Genomic DNA, 15,951 nt, shown 5'->3' with positions numbered 1-15,951 from the left:
CCAAAACTACCAGACTAATCCAGATATTGTTCATGTTACAGTACTTCTTTAAAGCTTCTAAAAAAGTATCAGTACTACTTAAATAGAGAACGAGAACTCTTTGGCGCTATTACTACCCAAGTATGAACTGCAGTCCAACAGGGTAAGGAAGCTTCAGGATAAAACAGCAGCACAGCTTTGTCTGAATACTTCCACTGGAGTTTCTGGCATTTTTTAACCCTTTATTTAAAGGCAGCTGTTGATAAATCATTAGTGATAGCTACTTATACACTTGTTCATTCAATAAGTAACAGGGGTCTTGGTGGAGATGGTAGAAATCACAGTAAAGACACCTTCAGAAGTATCTGATCAGTTAGAGTAACATGCTGGAAGCAGATCGAGAGATGGTTCCTAGCAAAATGCAAAGCAAAAATACAAAAGTGATCCAGCCAAATTTTAAACAGCTCACCAGCTAAGACAATGCTTACTTGTATTTATTGATGGTTCTACAACCTGAAAAGGAAAATAAATTTTTTTTTAGTAATTTTTATTAATCTGTGGGTTACAAATATAGTTAAGTTATTCAGTTATATTTACACACATTCATTGCACAAGAATCTGTATTTCTTGAAGTCATGGCTGCAGCCTGGTTACTGCCATGCTTAGGACTACAATAGCCACTGTCACTGTCAATATCCGCTTCGCTTGCGCCCTGTTCACTAGAGGACTCTGCAGCAGGGTGAGAAGCTCTTCTGCGTCTGCCTTTTGATTTCCAAAGCATTGCAGAGGCACTCTCAGAAAGTGACTTGTTAGCTATATCTGAAGGGAAGTCTGCAAGACACAATAAAAATATAATTACTTGTGCAGGAATTGTTAAAAGACATGAAAAACCTACACATCACAAAAACAAACTGAAAAAGCCAAAGTCTTTGCACATGACAACAATTTCCTTTTAATAAAATTAAAAACAGCATTGAATTTAAAAAGGTTATGTTTAGGTTCAACTACTAATACTAATCAACTCTTTCAAGAAGAGTCTGGTTTTGACAGTGGCAAAGTCCACCTTCTTTTAGGAAAGATGGTGACTGACATGTAGTTCTAGTTATTTCATACACCCGGAATGCAAGAAAGAAATTACCTGTTTGCTGTGATGCATCAACCAACAAAACAATCTTTGATCTGTTCTCAGGACCTGATGAACTAGTCTCCTTTTGAGTGGCAACATTCTTCACTGGAGGACGTTTATTTTTTATGTGCGTCTGTAACTGTTGCTGCTGCTTTAAAAGATTAGCCACACATACACGTAAGTCAAATGATTTGACTTTATAGTTGTAATCAAACAAAGCAATTAAAAGTTCTAATGCTCTCTACAGAAGCCACATGTTTAAAGGCAAGAGATTAAGGGACATATTCATATAAATATTTTATTTATTAACCTCTTTGCAGCATTTTCTGCACAAACTGTTTGATATGAAGTGGAAGCATCAAAAAAAGATAAAGAAAGTATGGGCATACTTCCTTTGTCCTCTAATGAAATAATTCTAAGCTCAGACCAAACCAGCAGAGAGGCAGTGGAAGGGAGCTTCCCCATATTATACTAGCAGGCTTTATAAATTTTATGAATTCACCAAGTATTTTACCCCAAAATGTCTCTTTAGACAGAGTTTTGGTGCTCTCCAATTAACACCTTTTCTGCCCACCTTTCCTTCCATTGATACTACTGACACACCTGTTCTTGCTCAAATGAGATGCATGCTTCCTGCGCAGTTATTTTCTTTATACAGTTCTACTTACCCTATTAAAAAACAGACTTACTTTTTGTATGATTGGTCCCCTGTTACTGCTTCTGCTCCGCTGACTGGATAATGGAAAGACCTGGCCCGATGGGTTGGGACGCTCAGTGCATTCTGTAGTAACTGTATTTACAGCATTTGCTGTTTGAAAGGGTGCAGAATAGGGGGTAGGGAAAGGATGATAGAAACCCATGACCTGAGCACATGGTGCTGGCATCAGCTGATAATATGTATATTCTGTAGAAACAGGTGGTTGCGCAGATATTATAGGATAAGCAAGGTATGGTCCTGCAGGATTTGGGTTGGGTTGCTGCCATCTGATGTCGTTGTTGTATAATGGAAACTGTCTGTAAAAATCAAAAGGAAAGGCAACTGCTCAGCAAGTCTTTCCCTCAAGGAAATTCAGACCTCTACCACCCCCTTAAAAAAGCCCAACCAACCAACCACAATTTGTTTCATGAGCTCCTAGCTTTTAATAACTGAACTTAAATTTATTAGGACTTCTTAGAGATGCCAAATAAATTATTCATAAGCTCAATTTATATTCAGGTGCAAAATAAATATCTCTGTTGATCTTGGCATTTGTATAAACATTAAATTTCTGCTATTTAACTTAGAAATAAACTGTAGACATTTCCTTTGACAAGTACTTCAGACCCATTACAATTTCAGTGTTTCAGAAAACACATATAACCTAAGTAGATACCTAAGCTTACACAAGGTAAGCTAGCAGACACAGAACAGTGACATTCATTAGCTAATTCAGGGCCAAGTACTTCAGCATATTAAGTTGCCAACTCACCCTTGTTCAAAATTTCTGTGAAAATGCAAGCCTCAAGAAGCACGCATGAAAACAGGTATTTACAAGCTTACTACTGAAACCAAGTGTGAAGGCTGCTTCCTGTGTTTATTTGTGATACAGCATACTACAGGAAGACCCCCTTGAAAACTATGAACCCAATTCTTTCTCTTCAAACCCCCAAGAGACCAGAAGACCATCTACACAGAAAATGCAGAGGCCCAAATATTAAGTAACAAGAAGAAAAGTAAAGATTCAGGATAATTTTACAGATCTGTAGCAGTTGCTAGAGGATTATTTTTGTTCTTACCTATTCAAGTGCAGCAGCACTAGAGTGCTGTTCCAAGAAAACATTAGATACATTTTTCAAAACCAAACAGCAGTAATTACTTATGCCTTCAATACAGAATAGTCAACATTGAAGTTGTGCATTCAGTGAACACCACATCTGGGCTAGAATAAAGGGTTCCTAAACTCAATGTATCATAACTAGTTACGCAAAGAAAACTGGATACAGCTACACTCAATACAAGTGTCAGCTGCATACTGTTTTGCCATGGCAGGATCCAAGCTGGACACCTGGAGCCTTGCTTCAGCATCAGAGATTCAGACACAGACTTCCTGACTGCCCTGGAAGATGCAGGAGCAGAGCAGGTGACTTTGTGAGGGATTTGTACCCAACCTTTGCAGCCAGGGAAAGAACAGTGGCAAAGAATATGAATAGAGAAAAGCAGAGGGAAGGAAATAAGTAAAAAAAGATTGGGAACAGAGAAACTTCATCCTCACGCATGAACAAACAGAAGATTAAATAGGTCTAACAAAATGAATATACAGCCAACAGTCACTGACTCCTCTCAAGTCTACCAGAAGTTTAAGCTCATTTAAAGGCAGATCATCTTCCATGAAGACCACAGCCACATATTACCTATTGGATTGGTTTTCCTGTACAAATGGATAGCAAGTGATCAGGTAGCTAGGGATAGGAGTTGGTTCCATGCCATTAATTCCTCCACTGTCATTAGGAAGTGCCATTGGGATCATTAGTGTTTCTGGACCCTTCTTCTGAGGAATAAACGGTTCTACTTCAGCTGACAGCTTGACATTCTTAAGAAAGATAAAAGAAACAATGTCTTCATTAAATACAATCATAAATTGTCTGGGAACACTTAGATTCATAAAGTTTATGGCAATTATCACAAATAACAAACAAATGGATGACAAGACTACTGGATTTCTGCAGTAAACTGAAAGAGGTGGAAAACAGTTGGCAAGTGCTTGTTACATCCTTCCAATCAACGCAGGCTGTAATACAGATCACCAACATTTAGCATTTGTATTAACCTTTAAATTTTCAAAGTGCAATACAAACACTAATTAATTTAAAAGGGACTGAAGTTCAGATCTTGCAGACGATATACTAGTCTGAGCACAGAAACAAATCGAGTTAGCACTGTAGGTGGAACACAGTTGTGTAGGCTTTCATAAGTGAAACCAACATATGGAAGATGTAGTAATGCCTGGTCTGCTCTACAAAATTGACCATGTTCCTAGGCAATTATAAAAGCGATTTTTCAGCAGTAAACCATAGGTTTACTGCTAAAATAGATAGTGTATCACAGAAGAACCACACGCACACATTCCATCTGCACATTTTAACATATTTTAAAGTGTTAAGAATATGATTACATTTTGCTATGAAGAGGGAATTAAAGACTCCTTAGAAAAGTTTTAAACTGTGCTTTCAAAGAAAAGTATCTTCCCCAATCCTGAAAGTATCCTCAACAGTTTAAGGCATTTTTACCCACACTTTTGGTCTTGCAGATTAGCTGGATCTTATATTTAAACAATGAAAAATGCTCTATTCAATGAGGCGACTGCAGAAACAAAGTACCCTTAAATTCCATATTCCATTATAACTCATTCAGCTGCAAAGCATCTTTTTGGACAAAGATTTCAGCTTAATTATACTTACCTCACATAAGTAGCTCACAGAATACCAATTTCTAAGAAGATTCTCTCTAAAGCAGGCAAAGACTCCAGAAACCTTTCCTTCCATTTGTCTAAGAAACAACTCCAGGGTCAACACATAAGCTTTACAAGTACATGCTCTTATTTCACAAAAAGGAGAGCCTGAAGGCTTGATGAAGGACAGTCTTCTATCCTTGCCACTACCTGTACAACAGCCACATGAGCAGAGTCAATTAAACAATAGGAGCTCTGAAAATATCATGGCAAGTAGTCCCATGCCTACCACACACTTTTCAGTCCATGTCCTTAACCCGTGTCAAGCCCACAACCCATCCAGGACATCTCAGCCTTACTGTCCAATATCTGAATCTACAAACTTACTAAAAAAAGCTCCGCAAATTTATTTTTTAAATAAAACATAGGATCAGATCCCGTATTTGTTTAGCAGCATGGGGGTGGAGGAGTGGGGAGGGGCAAGTCCAAAAATGTTTTGGAAATGCAGTTGTCCCAGTCAGTAAGAAAAGCTACTTCTACTTGATGAATAGGTGCTTTAATGTATCAGACTGAACTAGAAAAAATCCTAGCTCAAACACCAGTTTGAGCAACAGTGAGGTCCAGACCCACTCATGCAGAGTGCTAGATCTTTGTTTAGTTAGTCTGACACTTACATACATGAAAGTTTAATTACTGAGCAAAAGGTAGAATCATCATCAAGTCAGTCACTCAGACCATGAGTTACACTGTAATTCACCAAGCAAGTTGAAAACCAACTGGTATTTAAGTACTTTGCTGTCATGTACTTTTAGAAAGAGGAGAGAAAAAACAGTTGAGACTGTAAAAGCTGTGTAACTTTCATGTACGTATTATATGCACTATTAAATCATCATAACTACCAGTGACTGATGCAATATATTTTTATAATATCAAAGTATTTTCAATACATATTACTTATAGTTGTAATATTAGAATTCCCAGCCAATTTTAAAAATTAGGCCAAAAATTTTCTCAATGCATTCTTTTCAACTTCAAATATGACACCCAAACTAAGTAATTGTGAAGGCAGACATTCTGTAACAGCTATTCGGATGACTTGTACAAGTGGAATCAAACTTCTCCTACAAAAAGTGTTATTATAGACAAAGTGTCTGCCTCTGTTTTTACTGTTATCCTTCCATGATCAAATTTGCTAATTCAAACTTCTTTCATGAGATTTTATGCAGCATTAGCTGCAGTATTAGCTCAAATTTCACCACTAGCCATTTCCTGTAAACATCAGTTCACCAAATAATTTCTATTTAAACATCACTCACTTTTTCCAAATACTGTGCACCTCACTAAAAATGAGCTTTATAAACACAGGAGGAAGCTTTCCAAGTGAAACACTGTTTAGGATGGGAGACCATTGTCTGTAGATGTCTGCAAGTATTAACTTTAGTCTTAAGTTACATCCTTAACAACTTTGATGGTAAGACATTCTGCAAACCACAGTGACCGAGGCCAAAGCTTGTTTATAATTAAACTGAGAATCAAAAAAAATTGATACAAAATGGGGAGAAAAAAGCAAAAATCATTAAGTATAGAGTCCATGATTATTTTTAACCATTCTTAATTAACCATTTAACCTTCTCTGTCTTTGGGCTTGTCAAAGTGTGCTAGGAAAGCAGAAGTGTCCCTTCCAACAAAATGAGTCTCTGCTTTGATATGCTTATTTTGTAAGAACGTCAGTCATTTACAGATAAAATTGCAGCATAGGAGACCTAAAGTTTTAGCAGCAATCAAGAGGAAAACAAAACACCTAAAAAAATAAAGAAAAGGATAAAAGCAGAACTAGAGTGGCAGGGGGAAAAAAGTATGTCTTAGCAAGTGACAAGATACACTATCCCTGTCAATAAAAGTGGTTATTAATGACTGTTCTGAAAATGCTTATGACTATAAGCTCCAACACAGAAGTATCACTACCTGCTGTGCAACAAGGTCTGCGTTACAGTGGAACAATCACCTTAATATTAATCATATGCATTTCTTGATCATTAGGTAGTAGGCAAACATTCCTTCCTTCTACATTAACTCTTTTTCAATTCCTGAAGTTACATTGAGAGGAAAAGCTGTGGTGCAGCTTCAGCAGCAGCACCAAACTTGTGCAACACAAATCATACACCCTGCTCTACCCAGAGCTTCCTCTCTGACCTCAGGCACATCACTCACCAGCCCTCTGCAAAACTCCAAGGCACTCACCTCAACACACAGCACCATCAGGATAAACACTTTTCATTAAAAAAAAAAAATTGTCAAGTGCTTATATACAGTGATCATGTAATAAAGGACAGAAATACCAACACTCAAATCCCTCCCTGAAAACTAAGAGGGTTTTTTCATGCTATTTCAAGATTGCCAGTCAAAAATATTTGTGCAAGAACAGATTCAGTTGTGGGCTGGCCTGCAAAACCAGATGGCATAAACTTAGAAGGAACACACAAAGGCTGTCTCATCCATAGAAAATTCAACAGTAAAACTAGGATGAGTGCTTTACAAATACGGTATTCTTAATGAAGCACTGAAAACTTTCAAACAAGTATTCCTAATCTGCTGGTCACTATCTCGCAGCAACACAGCAAGTGAACTTTAGCCAAGATACTAATTATAAACCACTCTAGTACTAGCTCAGAAAATAGTCAAAACATTTTATTTGTGATTCAGGTTGGGACAAGACTCCCTGTTTTAAAGGTCTTTCCTGTCTGGCTGTCTGCTCTTTCCCTGTATTATTTTGGGAGTTTGATGTGGAAATACAAGAGTCATTCTTTAATGGCGAGTCACTTGCAGAATTGTCTCATTACAATGATTTTTGTGATACTGTATTATATCCTCATTCATTATGAGAGCATTATGAAAGAACAGTCTTCCACATCAAGTATTAAAAAAAGAGATACAACAGATCAAAACAGGACCAAATGACTCCCATCAGCAAGGCTGCCATAGCAAAAGTATTTCTTGTCAATTTGCGAAGATAAACCCTACCTTACTTTTGCATCCAAGTATTTTGGATAAAATTTTATTTATTTAAATCTTTCCAGTAAAAATAGGATTAAACATCTTTTAGGTTTGGTGGGTTTTCTTTTAAATTTATTAAAAAAAACCCCAAACCACAACACAAAACACACAGTTATCATGTAATCTGACAAGTTTAGGAAAATTTCATCTGAATTATTCTGCTTGATTTTGCTAGGTTCAAACCACCCAGATATGCCCAAACTAGAAGGACAACTTTAATGTTTCCTCTCCTATTGCCCAGTCACTTATACAGGTAATGATTAACTATTGCTATGATGGAGCAATTGGCTGACATATTTAATTAAAGTTTTCTGTATGGCTCATAATGTACTTAGCTTACATATAGTGGTAAAACAGAGATACAGCATATCCTGTAATCATAAACATATATGGGTGTATTTGAAAGTTAATCTCTTTTTTTGCATACATAACTTTGATAGTGTCTGTTATTTAAAGGAATCAAAACCACATTTCAGAGATCTTTTACATGCATTATACCTTAAACACTGTTTTCTTGTGCAATTTAGTCTGTACCTACAGGTTGGTTTGGTTTGTGGTGGGGTTTTTTTTTTTTTTGAATGCTTCCAAAAAACTTGTTTCAGCAAAAAGAAGAATTTAGGGTAAACCTCTGTGTCTAAGTTTTGCATTTTGTTCTGTAGTCACTATATATATATGCGTGTATATATATATGTGCTAACACACCAGAACAGCAACTGAAAACTTAAAAACCTTAACACAGGTGTTTCAAAATCATTCTGCAAGCATAATACAAGCAATGCTCAGCACAGCTGATACATTTTCATTAGACAACAAGGCCCCATTTCCACTTCAGGGTAGGAAACAGAAAGACCACTTGAGTGTATTACCAACTAAACAAAGTTAACCTCAATATATTGCTTCCTTATAGTATTTTACCAGTCCCTCTAAAATACTTAAAAGTTCCTTTTTACATCAGATGTGTCTTCAGATGAGGACACTAAACTCTATTAAACATAAAGCAAAAAGGGGAAACAATTGTACTAAGTCAGGTCAGGCTGCTAACCAAACAAAAATATAAATAGAATTAACTCTCCAATGTGATTATCCAGACATTTCAGTGCATTTCACAGACGACTCGTGGTTTCATTTGACACGCGAGGGAAACAAAATAGCAATGCTAAGTAATTTGCCCAAGTTACCTAAGCAGATTTTTTAGGACTGTGGTTTTCTCCTCTAGGAGGAAGGGTTGGTGAAGATAGCAAAGTAACTCCTCTTTTTAATAAATGGCATTTTAGGTCTCCTGGCTCCTAATATCTTGTCAGAACAACAGAAATAATATTCCCTTAGTAGTGTAAGAAGAGAAAGTGAAACAAAAAGCAAAAGAAAAGAATAAACAATTTAGTAGTAAGTAAAGGTGCTGCTAATTTCTCATTGCACTGGACAAGCAAAAAATATTTCCAACTGAGACTTCCTGTTTAACAGGTTGCCTCTGTGCTTCTTTGGCCAGATACAGAAATAATAATGCCAAATAAAACAGTTTGTTGTTGGTTTTGGTTTTTTTAAATACCACATTGACACGCTTGAGACTCAGTGGAAAATGCAACTAATGACAACTGAAGTAAACTCCAGAAAAAGAGACAAGATCCTTTTTTAAATAGCATTTTGTTTCAGAAGCAAATACTAAGTGCATAAATCAAAGTGCATGTAAATATGTATGAACATGATTCCTCAAAGACTTCATCCACACAGTACAAATGTAGTGACAAGTGCAGACGAACAGAACTAACAGGACTGATCATGCCACTGGTTTATAACCACAAACAAACAAAAAGAATTAGACAAGAAAGACTTGTCAAACACTAAAGAATTTGGTGGAAGGTTCCTACACTTTTCCTAATCCTTGTAACAGAGCACTTGTGATACTAATTTATGCTCTAATTGCTCTCACAGTATTGAGATTTATTCTATGCAGGCATCCACTAAAAAATTAGCACTTTGCCACTGACTTCAGTAAATGCAGGGTCAGACCCTAAATAGTTAATATAAAGTAATATATGTTTTTGATCAGGCAATGTAAAGGCAAATATTGCAAGACCAAACAACTTTATTTTGGAGTGCAACTTTTTAATGTTTATTCAACTCTTCACATCACAAAGTTAAACAAAGCTTTATTGAATTGACCTTTCATAACAAAACTTGATTCTAAATATAAATTTAAGTCATGCTGAAACAGCAGATTTTCAATCAGTTGCCTATTAATGGAAACACACGCCTTCAAAAGAAACCAAGATTTGTACAGAAGTCTCTTTTGTAGATATCCCTAGTTTCAATTTACAAAATGTTTTGCAGCAGCTCATTACATATTTCAGTCCAACAATTACAACTATTTCAAGACAGCATATATACTGAAGCGATCCTTTGTTTCCTATATAAAAGCTACTGTAGTCATCAACAGCTGCAAAGACAGAAGATGACACAAGCAGGAACAGACTGGTAAACTTTGTCCTATAGTTATAGCACTGTATGTTTAATGTTAGCAAAGTTTTTGTTCATTGTAGCTTAATGTCATTTAGCATTTTCCATTAAATAGGATCTCTGTCAGCTTGCCCTCTTAGAAGGGAACACTTGGATACCAATCTTACCATTTACAGGGCAAGAAAGTGACACGTGACACATTTCAGAGAGCTATAATAAAATCAGCTGTTTTACTGTCTCAAAGTCTGGAAACAAGAAGTCTTATCACAAATGTAAGATAAATAACATAGCTCAAAACTTTTTGTTAGAAAAACAGTCCTGCTTCTGAATTTTGGATTTCATAATTTAAAAGTCATTTTAGTAGTAAGACAGGTCACATTTCATCTATTTTAAGAGAAACTTTACAAATATGCAAGCCATTGTTTCTATAATTAGTTGCTTCTAAGTGGCAGATACTTCAGGAATGGTAAATATGCAGTCCAACTGGAAACACCAGCAGCAGACCATTTAACAAAGCACAAAATTTAATCCTCTCTATTTAGATTAATCATAGTAATTTCAATGCAACACTTAAAGCAAATATACTATGAAGTTAGTCTTTCCTTTTTCCCCTCAGCTCATAATAAGGGAACCATGCATAATTCTCTTCCCTTTCACAGAAGAAAGTACCATGCTCAGAACATAACAACGCTAAGTATTAAAATTTTTACCTATATGTAGAAAATGAGCAAGTGGCACAACATGACAAGTTAGCATGTTTAAACTCAAAACCAGAATATTCTAGAAAAAAGGGGGAAAATAAAATTTAATATTTACAGTTACAAAGCTTGTCCAAAGATACAAAAAAGCTACCAACAGGATCTCTTCACTTATCTATTTTACAGCATTTAACAGTACATACAAATTTCTAAATTCACACTATCAATGTGAAGTAGTAATATTTGAGTGCTTTGCAGCCTATGTACTAGAAGTATTAATACAAACCACTCATGTACATCATTAATACATTAATACAAACCATTCATCTCCACAAGTCAATGATAAATTTGTGATCAAAAAGATAAATGTTATTGATATGATATATGAACATCTTAAATTCACTGGAGAACCTATTCTGTAATAAGATAATATAAGACTCTCACAAAACCCAAATTCTTCTGCACGTTCAAGAGAAAGTAACATGCAAAACATATAGCACAGGAAAACCGGCCTTTTCCAGTTTGCCTCAGCTGAAAAGTCTGTTGTGAGTAAGAAACACCGAAGGAAATCAGATAGGATAAAGAGCACAAAACATTGATCCACATCTACTTCTATGGCAAATATATTATCAAGCCAACTGTTGAACGGTCAAGAATAGTAGAAGCAAGCAGAACAGGCTGTCTTTAAGCAATACTAATAGAAAACACAGGTCATTGATTTAGCAACTTCACCTGATTTCTCAACTGCATTAATGGAACCAAATGTCTTAATCATAGGGCAAGACAAATGTATAACACCTAGAAAAAAATCAAAGCAGAGCAGTACCTTTGAGAGGTGAAGTTGTTTTCTCCCACAACCAGCTTCAACAGTGTGCCAGAGGTCACGTGCTGACTTTTATCTCTTGTAGAAAAAGAACCTGAACTGCTGAAACCCATAACACTTTTTATTGGGAGCAGTTTCAGTTCTGGTGTAGACAGAAGTAAACTTCCACACCCACTACAAAAATCACAACACATCCTATCATAAAATAATTATTTTTAAACAGCTTTATTATGTTTTCTTTCATGTCAGCTGCCAAAATATCACTGAGCATATTATAACAAGCAAGGTCATACCAGAATTTAAGTAACAGAAACCAGAAGGGCAATCAACAAGTGACATCTTTTTGTCACTTAGGTGTCCAAATGTTCTTGGTGCATGACATCCCGTAATGATTTACTGAACCAAACCCACAAAACTCTGTTCGACTATATTCCCCATCAAAAGCATTTGCAACCCCCCTTTACTCTTGAAATACTATACTTTAAACACAGCAGAATATTCTTACTCCCTCATATTCTAACTCCACAGCAGTTATTCATATCAGCACATACAGTTACCATACCATGGCTAAGAGAGTATTCTGGGGGAAAGGGGAGAAGAGGTTAAGCACTGTTAACATACGTCTGCATGCTTTAATACTCATTTATCAGATGCTATGCAATACAGCTGCAGAAAGGAACCCAAATCGAAGAAAAGATGGAACAGCACCCAAACCTGATGCAACCTTATCAAACACTTACACTGGTAAAGGAGATTACAGTACAAAAGGTTCAAACCCAAAGCATTTAGGGAGCTCCTAATCAAGATGCTACTGTATAATGAGAAGACAAAAGCAACAAGATAGTTGAATCATTTTAGAAACTCATCAGGTATTAATTATTTGTCTGCCTAGAAGCCTTACTGGTGGATAAGGAACCAACAGGACTAGCTATGCTGCAAACAGAATAAGCAAGACGACTGTTCTTGCTTCAAAGAGCTTAACTTCACCTCCAAGCTGAAACATTCCACTTAGTTAAGATAATCACACAGAGTCAACACTTTACACTGTGAATAACACGATTCTCAGCCTTCATGAGCTATTTCCAACAAATAGGAAGAAAATGGTTTGATAGGGGCATGTGTGTGAACCTCTGGTAACAAAGAGCTCAAGCAACAAGGAATAAGTACTTCACAAGTGTACCACAGTATTAATTACAGACGAACCAAGGGGGGGGAAAAAAACCCACAACAAAATCCAAGATTTTAAAACAAGAAGTACTACAGACTAGACTAATGTAAATTTTACAGAGGAAGAGCAGCTTTTCTACATCAAGGCAAATAAGAAAGCATGAAAAAAGTGAATTTAAAATCATTATCACACCAGAAAGCCTGGTAAGAAAGACACAATAGGAGCAACACTGTAATAAGAGACACCGTTCACTAACTTCTTTACACATATGTACAAAATGAAAAGCAGTATCTTCACAAAGTGCATTATTACGCAATATCTACTTTGCTGCAGGAGCTTGTGTTATTTTATTGATTAACCCTACTATTAGAACCCCTGGAGATGCCAAAGCTGAAAACTACAAAAAACCCACAATAATTCATGAGTTTTCACACATTCTGCTGAAACAGAAGCTTAAAAGTAAGATCAGGTTGTTATGGATGGTAACACTCATTTCCAATGTACCTTTTAGAGCTACCTCCTGATGAGGAAACCTTTTATTATTTATATGTAACAAATCATATGAACTCTCAAGTCCCAGCTTAAGCTTCTTCATACCTACAGTTTGAAGGGTCTTAAGAATAATGTAAGCTGATTACCTTGACAAAGCCAAGTTAAATGTTGAAGAACCACAGCGACTTGTAGAATTCGTGAGCCATACCCACTCAGCTCACCAGCTGAGACCATCAGCTACGTCCTAACACTGAGAACTTCAACCCGAACCTGATATTTACAGTATTTCAACAAGACCGACACATCTCTCGCATTGCAAAGTTCTCAAGAAGCCCGTAAAAGCCTCCTCTAGTGACCAGGCAGGTTTAAATTAAATGTCACTAACTGCAATTATTCCCTAAGCCTGAAACAAAGCCTGAAGGAACAGGAGGGAGAAGGCCAAAATGGAGCTTGACACCCTTTTGCAAATACCAAGGGGAGACGCTCACGGCTTCCCAGCGCACCCCGACAGAGCAAGCCCCGGCTCTGCCGGGGCTGGGGACGGGCACGGCCTGCCGCCTCTCGCGGGCGGCCAGCGCCCAGCCTCCCGCCCCGCCAGCGGGGACGGCGGCCGCGTTACCGGCCCGGCAAACGCACGCCGAGCTCCCGCTTCCCGCCTTGAAAACGCCCCGTCTGAAGCCTCCTGCGGGCCCTGCTTGGGCGGAGAGGCGGGCAGCCCCCCTCACGACCGGTCCCCGTCCTCCCCCCGAGCCACCGTCGGCCTCGGCAGGCCGCGGGCCGCGCCCTGCCCCTCCGCTCGGCGGCCCGGGGCCGCTGCCTGACGGGACGGGCCTGACGGACGCGGGTTCGACACAGCCGGGCCGCCGCCGCCGCCCTCCTCTCCCCGCCCGGCCCGGCCGCTCGCCCCCCTCCCTCACCGCGGCGCCGGGGCGTCGCTGCCCCCCTCCCGCCGCAGCTGTTTACGGTCTCCTCAGCGCCGAGCCCGCCCCCCGCACCTTGTCGGCTTTGTCCATGGCTCCAGCTGGGCTGGGCGGTGGCTCTAATAAAGACGGAGGAGAGTCCGAGCCGCCTCCTCCATAGCGCTCGCTTCCCCCGCCGGGCTCCCGCACACACCCAGAGCGGCGCTGGCGCCGCTCGCAGCTATCACGGAAACCGAGCGCGGCTACGCCACGGCCGGGGGCGGGGAGGGGGGCGGCAGCGGCGGCGGCGGCGGGGCGAGGGCGGCGGGGAGGGATCGGCGGGGAGGGATCATCTGGGACGGAAGCCGGGCGGGCCCAAGCCGCGCGGAACGCCTTCGCCTTACCCCCCTCCCCCCCCCCCCCCGCGGGTGGCGGTTGTGGCGGGCGTCCACCGCCCGCGGGGCCGTGTGCGGGACACCCGGAAACAAGCGAGGCTGGGATATATACATTAAAGAAATCGTCAAAAAGACATGGGGAGCGGGGCCGTGTTGTTCCCGCTGCCCGAGGCTGTGGCGTACGCGGCGCTCCTGCCTGCGGCGTGAGGGCGGCAGGTGCACTGCGGCGCCCGGGCTCCTCCGAGGCGGTGTCCGGGGAGTCTCAGGCCGACGATGTCCTTGAAATTATCTGGAACATCAAAGACAAAAAAAAAAAAAATCTGCGATTTATTTAGAGGCAGAAATCTAAAAATGTCGCAGGAGCCTCCTGAGCGCAGGGCCGGGCTGCGGAGCGGGTGGCGGGCCGGGGCCCAGCGCGGCCTGGCGCTGCCGCCCGCCCTTGGTGCGCCCGGCCCGGCCCCGTCAGGTTGCGAGCGCAGTGAGCGGGCCGCTGCCATTACAGGAGGGGAATTCCAAGACGTGGGTTTCGGCACAGCTGGTGTGACGTTTCTTTTATTTATTTTGCTGCCCTGGTTTTAACTTGTGTTTGATTATCATGAGTAATGCCAGCAAAATCCATGAGACCATGTTCACCCCTAAGAATGTGGAAGAAGGAAACGAGTGTACGAGCTGGTGCTGTGTCACAACATACGCTCCTATACACGTGTTCAATATGTAATGTTCCTATATTTCATTAAGCTAATATGTCTGTTGCCTTGGGCTTAATGGAAATCAAACATGATTTATTTACAACTTGGTTGATAATGTTTTATCAACATTCCTAAATCGTGGCGAGGGGAAAAAAATAGACTAAGTATGCAAGGGATATTCTGGAGCAGACTCTTGAGCACTTCCAGGGAAAATACATTTATAAAATGGATTAATACAAGAAGCGGGTTTCTGCTTGATAGACATAGTTGTGAGGAGCAAATGGCTGAATTAAGGGAAAAAGTAAGCGAGCCTGTATCTGAATTTGACAGAGATAAGACTACCACAAATGTCTCCACAGAGCTATCTTGCTAGAGCTTCCTAGATTTAACCTTTGTTTTATAATTATTTAATCTTTCCACATACATGTTCATTAGAGAACAATTTGTTCTACTTCATAAAAATTTTATTTCTTGGATGAATCCGCATAATCCCTTTGTATTTTCTTAGGAATTGCTTTTCACCATTATAACTTCATATGTAACATAAGGTATTATGAAGACAGCTATTACATTGCACAGTAAGATCTCATCTTGCAAACAGATGACACCAACAGAGAACTCGTGCAGACTGTCACTGCCTTCTGCGCTGTTCCATCCACATCAGCAGGATCACCATCTGAGTGGGTAACTTCTGCCTAGGTATCTGCAACATTACTTATGTTCTGTTACTTAAGTTTTCATGGGGT

General features: G+C 39.5%; 1 protein-coding gene across 3 annotated transcripts in view; it reads right to left on the bottom strand.

Moving 5' to 3' along the window:
* The window catches only part of SECISBP2L (SECIS binding protein 2 like), a 30,855-nt gene extending 16,520 nt beyond the window's left edge, over positions 1 to 14,335 (bottom strand). For 2 of the 3 annotated variants that reach the window (XM_075713873.1, XM_075713874.1), the window contains exons 1-6: positions 14,218 to 14,335; positions 3,497 to 3,675; positions 1,795 to 2,119; positions 1,118 to 1,253; positions 581 to 810; positions 468 to 492 (exon numbers count right to left, since the gene is read on the bottom strand). In XM_075713873.1, the coding sequence (XP_075569988.1) occupies positions 468 to 492; positions 581 to 810; positions 1,118 to 1,253; positions 1,795 to 2,119; positions 3,497 to 3,675; positions 14,218 to 14,235 (913 nt within the window). In that variant the 5' untranslated portion in view covers positions 14,236 to 14,335. Of the gene's footprint in view, positions 1 to 467; positions 493 to 580; positions 811 to 1,117; positions 1,257 to 1,794; positions 2,120 to 3,496; positions 3,676 to 14,217 lie in introns of all 3 variants that reach the window. The other variant, XM_075713872.1, reaches the window with a different exon arrangement.
* Positions 14,336 to 15,951: the final 1,616 nt, after the last annotated feature.

The sequence above is a fragment of the Pelecanus crispus genome, chromosome 7, assembly GCF_030463565.1.
Source record: "Pelecanus crispus isolate bPelCri1 chromosome 7, bPelCri1.pri, whole genome shotgun sequence".
NCBI classification, from domain to species: Eukaryota; Metazoa; Chordata; class Aves; order Pelecaniformes; family Pelecanidae; genus Pelecanus; species Pelecanus crispus.
This window is presented reverse-complemented; position numbering and strand designations above follow the sequence as displayed.